Here is a 9,172-nt window from a genome sequence, read left to right on the forward strand (position 1 = left end):
TTATCATGTACACCTGATAGCGATCGTTACTCATAGTAGAGAATATATCCGCCAACCCGCATTGGAACAGCGTGGCTTTCTTGACATCTATCAAAAAATATTTTTATAAAAAATATAAAAACATAAAATGAGATTTGATTATTATTCTGATATAAACATTTCGTATATGTGTAGATACGAGATGTAGACCCGGCTACAATTTATTTACATTGTTATAAAATTCTTTTACTTAAATTTTGTATGAAAAGGAAAACTTATTCTGTATTAAGAACTGTTTATAAAGAGAGAGGTCATTTATACACACTAGGAAAAGAAAGGGACTCACAATTTACCTTTGTAGAATACCCATTTGGGAAATAGTGCCAGCAAATTGTAATTATTATAACCAGGTTATTATTATGACCAAGTTGATTATTTATTATTAAACACTCACTAAGTTACGTCAATAATATAAATTACATAATGGGCTTAAAGAAAATTGTTAGAATATATTAAAAAAAAATATTTTAACTAGCGTAGGAGTGAAAAATATAGAATAAATTTAAAATAAAAAGTTTTCATTTAGAAACATGTTTGACGTTCTTCACTACGTTTAATATTACTGTGGTCCGGAATTATAATGATAGGGATTTATTTGATTAACCGTAATACAGGTACATATGTACTTCCACACTTTCTATGTCAGCGCTTTAACCAAATGTTGCCTGGAAAAGATCTCTGGCGCGATAAGGTCTCTTATAGCTCGAGTTGCATACTCGAGTTACTGGACGGATGATATGCCGGTGATAGTATGTGTTTTATTCCATTGATCAAACAAAAGTTGGAAAATTATTGTGACGTAAAAGATGTATTGTGCTGTGTGGCTACGGCACTAAAGAGTTTAGCCACCCCCTCTCTTCCTGTGGGTGTCGTAAGAGGCGACTAAGGGATAACAAGGTTCCACAACCACCTTGGAACTTAAGAAGCCGACAGGTGGCGGGATAACCATCCAACTGCTGGCTTTGAAATACACAGGCCGAAGACGGGCAGCAGCGTCTTCGTGCGACAAAGCCAGTACTGCGGTCATCAACCCGCCTGCCCAGCGTGGTGACTATGGGCAAAACACATGAGTTCACGTTATTTTTGGCGTAAACTTGTGGAGGCCTATGTCCAGCAGTGGACTGTTTAGGCTGTAATTATGAAAAGATGTATTACTGTCGCTAACCAGTGTCTGCGGAATACCTACTCGAGACATTAATTCGCACAATTCCTCTATTACCGATTTAGATCCGTAAGACGCATTCATCGAGTAACATCCCACCCATTTCGAAAAAGCATCTATAATTATTAAAAACATTTGATTATTTATTGAACCTAAAAAATCTACATGTATTCTATAAAATAGGTGCGTTGAAAAATAGCGGGTCCACTAGATAACCCGAAAACTAATCTAGTGTATTTAAATAAACCTTTATGAGTGTTTATACAGGTGAGGCTTTGCGATTCTTCAGATAAGCACAACTGATTATACGCCATAGATAAATCAAGTTTTGTAAATAGCTCGCCACCGTGTAATTTTGCGAAAAGTTCCTCGACTGTTGGCAACGGGTAGATATTGTTCGATAATTAGATATTTGTTTCTAGTAACAGAGAAATCTGCACAGATTCGAATCCCACCGTCTTTTTTTAAGACCGGCACGATTGGCGATGCGTACTCAGCGTGGTCGACAGGCTTCAAAATACCTAAATCTATCAGACGGTATAATTCGGAATCAGTTTTATTTTTCAAAGCATATGCTACTGGCCTAGGCCTAAAATACATAGATCGAGCATCGGTTCTTAAGTGTAACTTTTAAATTTGTTGAAGCAACCTAAAGAGTCTGAAAAAAGCTTGGGAAACTTTGACAATATTTTCTTATCGATAAATTCATTCCCACTATGTAAGTAATAATTAGTCTCGTTAGCTGTCACGGGTGCGAGTTCTAAGTTAAATTTTCGAATAAAATCACGACTGAGGAGTGGTGGCCCGCCATTCCGTACTACGTAGGTATACGTACATATCCAATACGCGTATAACGCCGCTATACGCACTACTCCTAACGTCTCGATGTTTCCCCATGTAATTTAATAACTTGTTATTTGATGTTGATAAAGTTAAACCTTTAAAATAAATATTAAAGGTGTTTTCTGACAATACACTGACAGCAGACCCACTGTCGATTTCAAACTCTTAAACCGTACCACAAACATTAACCCGTTCCGTCATCGGTTTACCTTTTACGCATCGAATATTATAAAACAACTTACCGTCAGAGTCCTCATCCATATTACTTTTCTCGATAAAGTAAACCTTATTGCCGAGGATACACATCCTACGCAAATGACCTTCTTGACGGCACTTTTTACACTTATAGGACTTAAAACGACACAGGTTAGATTTATGACTCGTATAGCCATATACACTGCACCTTTCCCCTTTGAAAAATTTGAATACTACGTCGTTCGCTGCGTCGATCACTGCGACTGAGCCGGCCGGTGCCGCCTGCGTGGCTTGGCGCGCACACCACACGCTCTCTGCCTTTCCTAACGTTAGCTCCTGTAATCTTGAGCTTATAGCTTGTCACGCTCAGGACTTGCAACCATACCCATGACAAATCTGTCTAAAAGGGCTTCTTCCAAATTTTTAAAACCACAATGTGCAGCTAATCCTCTACCCTAGCCGTCGCGCACTGAGTATGCATTTCACCCGATCGTTGTGTTGCCGAATGAAAATGGTGTCTTTCTGCAAATCCACTTCGCCTTGGTGTGAAGTGATTATCCAACAGATATAAAATTTCTTCGAAATCGCATTCTTCTAATTTTTTCGGCAGCGATAAATCACTAGCTAGCTTGTACGATGACTCGTTGAGCGCGCTGAGTACAGACACGTCGTTAATATCATTTGCGATAAACATTGTTGGATTTGTGATTTGTATGTACTCCACTCATGCGACAGGTGATCGAATGTTAAAATCACTCCAAACGATAATGCAGCCGACAGTTCTGCGTAGATTCGCTCGTCACCACTTGTTAAATATGTTAAAAGATACTATATTCGGAACAAAAGATGCTACATCTGTGGTAACTGGTGTGGTGTTTTTTAATATCTCCAACAATAACAAACTTGTCTAACAATCATTATTGTTATTAATATATCAAAAATTATTTCAGTGATGAGTATGTATTGTTTGTATATCATGTTTTGAGGTGGGGCGCAGAAGGAAATGGAAATATCCTGCTCAAAATCTGGAGCAAATCAACAGGGGAAGTACCTCAAAATTTACAGAAAATTACAGATAATTAATAGTGCTCTATAGTAGTATTGTGTTCTTGTCGTGAGAGCTTCTGGAGAGGGTCAGGAGTGGGGTCGGCAATGCGCTTGCGATGTATCTAGTATTTAAGGTGTCTTATAGGCTATGGTGACCGATTACCATCAGGAGGGCCGCACGTTTGCCACCTTAATCATATAAACAAAAAAAGCAATAATGTAAGAATTATACAACAACAGTAATATAGAACTTTTAGCGACTGTCGTTTTGAAACTTCTGACAGTTGCATTACTAATCTAGAGAGTTCCGTTTAAGTAAAAGCGTTGATAGAGACGCGTTTGTCGAGCTAATAATAATAAATATTTACAACATACACATACGGTCATCTAATCCTAAAGTAAGCAACTTAATGCTTGTGTTATAGGTAACAGCCGACTGGTATAGCTAAATATTTTTTTTTTTTTGATAAAAAAATATATAAACAATAGACATAAAAATAAAATATACCACACCGATACTCGGGGTGGGGATCGAACCCACAACCCCCGGAGTAGGGTCACTATAAACTGCGTCAACGGTCTAGTCACGAACGAAACCACCCAAAAAACTAACAACCAAAAAAGTTCTGTTTCGTGGATAAATTTCCTTACCATGAGTATCATTATCAGGTGTTTATGATTACTATGAAAACCGGATACCGGAAGTGGACAATTGCTCTCCTGGGGACGTTGGAGAGACTTACAAGGTTACAACTTTCAACGGAAACTAATATTTGTACAAATACTAATGCTCGCTCTGTATAGAAGTCGACTCTGTGACATCAAAGTTCATGGAACTATCGTTTCATTCTATAACAGCGACGCATTGCTATGCGATTTTATGAATTATAGAAAAAATCGTATGTCCAGAATAATCAAGTATTACAAAGCCTACGAATATATAGTGAAACATTTTTGCAGTACACAGGTAACTACGTGTTTTTTTTTATATCACTAGGTCGGCAAACAAGCGTACAGCTCGCCTGATGGTAAGAGATTACCGTAGCTTATAGACGCCTGCAACACCAGAAGCATCGCAAGCGCGTTGTCGACCCAATCCCCAATCCCCCCAGGAGCTCTGGTCACCTTACTCACCAACAGGAACAAAATACTGCTTGAAAACAGTATTATTTAGCTGTGATCTTCTGTAAGGTCAAGGTACTACCCCAGTCGGGCTACTCCAGATTTTGAGCAGGAAATTCCTGCTGTGCCCTAAAAATATATTAAACTTATATATATCATATAAAAATATAGTAATCAAACGAACATGAATTCCCTATTTCGTCCCTTTAAATAAAAAAATCCTTAAAAGACATAAGATAAAAAAACGAAAAAAAAACCGACTTCAATTACATCGACGAGTAATACAACGTAGATCGACGAAAAAATAGTCAAGTAACTACGCGTTATCAAAGATTACTCAAAAAGTAGTAATCAGATCTCGATAAAATTAAAAATTATCAAAATCGGTACACCCAGTAAAAAGTCATGCAGATTTCCGAGAGTTTCCCTCGATTTCTCTGGGATCCCATCATCAGATCCTGGTTTCCTTATCATGGTACCAAACTAAAGATATCTCCTTTCCAACAAAAAAAGTATTATCAAAATCGGTACATCCAGTAGAAAGTTATGCGGTATAATACAACGTAGGTCGACGAAAAAAGCGTCAAGTAAAAACGCATTATTAGCTATAACTCGAAAAGTAATTGGTATATCTCAAATAAATTAAAATGGGACCAAATGACACACACTACCTTTCAATTAAAAAAAAAATGTCGAAATCGGTCCACCAATCAAAAGTTCTGAAGTAACATACATAAAAAAAATACAGTCGAATTGAGAACCTCCTCCTTTTTTGGAAGTCGGTTAAAAAAACGAATTAACATTGCAAATAATTGAACAAAAATATAATAGTATATTCATAATTCAATTAATTAGAAACGCGATACACTTTAAGTTCAAGAGTTCATTACATTTCAATGTTGCTATTTGTACTTCAACTCTATTATCAAGGCATTATGTGGTCGGTTTAACATGATTAGCTATCAAGGGAACGTAGAATTGTCCATTTGTTCGTATCAGTAACACGCGTTCTGTGTGCCGCGGGAGACGTGACCAGTGACACTACTATAAAAACTCGTTGATAACTCGTGCGTAAGTCGCGTGAAATGCGTTTTTGTTTGAACAAAATGTTTATAAGTGTCTTTTAAACGCTATCGAAGTGCTAGAAGAATTTATGAAGATTATTTGTGTCCTTTTTGTTTTGTTTTTATCAGTTGAATAGGTGAGTAATTTTTTGATTATTTGTAGATTAAGTAAAGGTGTGAGCTATAAATAATAATAATAATAATTACGCGTTTGTGCGACAGGAGTTTGATGGCTTATTATTATTATTATTTATTTTGTTTATTCTGTATTCAGGGTATTTAGTTATTAAGTATCGCTCGCTTATTGTAAGTGTTGTTTTAAATTAATATTTAGAAAACAGTTAAAAATATAAAACATTTGTAAATATATATTTTTTAAATCATCGTTCCATATAAAATATTCTCGAGCGTTTTGTTTCTAAATCTTAAAATTTATCGTATTAAAAAAAAACGAATTTTCTAAGTTATTTGACAAATCTAAATTTAAAAAATATCACACCATATACCACAATAAATTTATTCTACTACGCAACAGTAATACAATTTAGTTACATATTAGTTGTTAACTGTAATTAATAAACATTTATACAATTAACAATTGACTGTATTTCAGGGTTGTGCTTTGGAATGATTTCCGTACAAATTCAAAGTAGTTAATACTTAAGAACACGTATGAGTCAAATACAAACTTCATAGTAAGTTGTATACCTTCTAGAGTACGGCAGACACCACACACCATTGAGATTATTGTGGTCTAAGGATCGGAAAATGCAATCAATGTGTGTGTCATTTTCGGTCTGTATAAATAGCACACAATTGTCCAAAGCATCTAAACGCCTTGTTAGGGTATTCTGAAAAAAAAAAATATCTACTTGGGCTTTCCATTAGTAGCATGAATCGATTAAATAATATTAGACTGTTTTGTTAGATAATAAATTTTTAATGAGATAACAGTATATGTTCATAAATATTGGTATATCGAAGTGCGCGGTAGACTTATCTTTGCTTGAGTTACTATCTAAAAGTATAGAGATGAAAATATATAAGATATATATATATATATATATATATATATATATATATATATCTTATATATTTTCATCTCTATACTTTTAGTTAGTAACTCAAGCAAAGATAAGTCTACCGCGCATATATATATATATATATATATATATTTCAAAGGTTTTAAGCAAACTAGCTAGAGCTAAAGATGGCTTTAGTATTACTAACATAACTATTTGTTTGGTCTTCATAACATATTGGAAAGAGTAAAAACTAAGTTAAATTTAAATTAAAACTATTATCTAACTATACTAATAAACGGTGGTCGGTTTTTTTGTTCAGTTTTACTGCGAAAACGACTGAGTCGATCGGGATAATATTTATACCACAGGATGCAGCGTGTTTCTGAGGAGGTTTTAGTAAATGATATGTTGATAATTACTTATCGTGTAAAAAAATGGGCGGACAGAGGTCGCTAGTGAAGCATATTTTTATTTACCTACTACGTCTTTTGACGACTTTTGTTACGGACGTAACAGGTTGGCTTAGTTCCGCGATGATTAGCATTTGTTCTAAAAATAAGTGCGTCAATATTTATTTAAATTTTTGCCATAATAAAGGTACTCACTACATAGTCGCGATAATATTGTGTGTGGGAAATTAAACAGACTAATTTGACACACCAAATAAAAACTTCAATCTGATGTACGTATAATTTTATCTGTGAACTTATTTCGATACCTTATTATGGATATTACTTGTAAAAGAACATAAGTAAATCGAGAACTCTTGGTAATTATTTTATTGAAAAAATGTAATTTCCGTTCTTTAAATTTACTTACCTACCTTACCTTTTACTTACCTCAAAAATAATATAAAAATAAAAAATATCTTTATTCAAATAGGCTTCAAAATCGACAATATACCAAATTAAAATTTTAATAATTTTTGTAATTGAATCTTCCACCGGTTCGGAACTCAGATTTTACAAACAAGAACCGGCAAGAAATACCGCAGTTAATCTTTAAAAAAATATATAAACTATATTTTTTATACCAATTTGGTAATATCTTGCATGAAATACAGTGTCACTAAGACGATATTTCACACATCTTTTCATCTATGTGATCCTGCACAGAATAATAAGCTTTAGCTCTTAATTTACTTTTAATACAAACTTTAAATTTATTGGTAGAAAATTGCAATATCGTTCCTTCTATTAATTTTGTATTTCTTATTAATTTACTTACCTACAACACACACACACACACACACAGCTTAAATTTAAATGCAGACTCAAGGATTAGTTTCTGCTATTTAGATCGTAATTTAAAGATTTAACCATTACTTTATTTTCTTTTGTAAACGTTAGATTTGCTTGTACAATATCAAAACATTATTCAATCAAATTTGCAGAATATAAAACCCAATGGTCAAAATGACACTTTTGCCTCTTTATATATTTATGTTTTTTTTTTCATTTTGAATATTATTAAATATCGCTTTTAACGTACGACTATTTAAAACTAACCGATTCAACCTATATTTAGGTATATAGTTGACATATTTATCAATAATTTAAGTTTTATTCTCATTACAAATAATATTTCGTACCTCCGACCTAACATGGCTAACCAACTACAATATCTGCCACAAAAGTTAGTTTAATTTAATGTGATAAAACAAACAGATGTATAGATAGATAACTAGTTGAATGAGCGTTTTTCATAGAGCTCTTTTAACAAAGAAACAAACAAAACGTAACTATAATAATAATTATAAAGCTGAAGAATTTGTTTGTTTGTTTGAACGCGCTAATGGTACTACTGGATCGAATGGAAATATTATTTTTGTATGTGATAGTACATTAAACTGAGGAACACAGCAGGAAATTTCCTGCTCAAAAAAAGGAACAGGCCAACTGGGGTAGTACCTCGATGTTACAGAAGATAACAGCTAAATAATACTGTTTTCAAGCAGTGTTGTGTTCCTGTTGATGAGTAAGGTGACCAGAGCTCCGGAAGAATTGGGGGTAGGGTCGACAACGCGCTCGCGATGTTTCTGGTGTTGCAGACGTCAATAAACTATAATGTAATCGCTTACCATCAGGTGAGCCCTACGCTTGTTTGCCGACTTGGTTATAGTATATATTAAAAAACAAAACTGAGCAATGTCATCCTCATTTTTACTCAATTTAACGCGGGCGGAACCGCGGAGTACAGCTAGTGTTTTATTTATTTATTTATTAATACTTTATTGGACAATACATTAAAGAAAAAAAGAAAAAGAATTTAAAGAAAAAAAAGGCGGGCTTAATGCTAAAAGCATTATAATATTACAATCATTATATTTTATATTACAATTTATTTTTAGCTAAATTTATATAATATTAATAAACTAGCGACCCGCCCCGGCTTCGCACGGTTGCAAAAACGATCAGTATTCCTCTATTATATTATGCATGTATTATACATATAAACCTTCTTCTCAATCACGCTGTCTATTAAAAAAAACCGTATCAAAATCCGTTGCGTAGTTTTAAAGATTTAAGCATACATAGGGACAGAGAAAGCGACTTTGTTTTATACTATGTAGTGATAAACAACAGATTATATCATCTAATTAAAAAATAATATGCAAATAAAAAGCCTTAGTGATTTATAATTGTAATATTTAACTGCAATAATACTGTTTATTC

At 33.8% G+C, this 9,172-nt stretch overlaps 1 protein-coding gene across 1 annotated transcript in view; it reads right to left on the minus strand.

Annotated features, from left to right (window-relative positions):
• The window catches only part of LOC123655763 (protein croquemort-like), a 47,906-nt gene extending 44,973 nt beyond the window's left edge, over window positions 1-2,933 (minus strand). The window contains exons 1-2 of the mRNA XM_045591517.1: window positions 2,694-2,933; window positions 2,287-2,395 (exon numbers count right to left, since the gene is read on the minus strand). Of these exons, the coding sequence (XP_045447473.1) occupies window positions 2,287-2,395; window positions 2,694-2,933 (349 nt within the window). The remainder of the gene's footprint in view (window positions 1-2,286; window positions 2,396-2,693) is intronic.
• Between the last annotated feature and the right edge of the window lie 6,239 nt (window positions 2,934-9,172).

This window comes from Melitaea cinxia, chromosome 8, assembly GCF_905220565.1.
Source record: "Melitaea cinxia chromosome 8, ilMelCinx1.1, whole genome shotgun sequence".
Lineage (NCBI taxonomy): Eukaryota > Metazoa > Arthropoda > Insecta > Lepidoptera > Nymphalidae > Melitaea > Melitaea cinxia.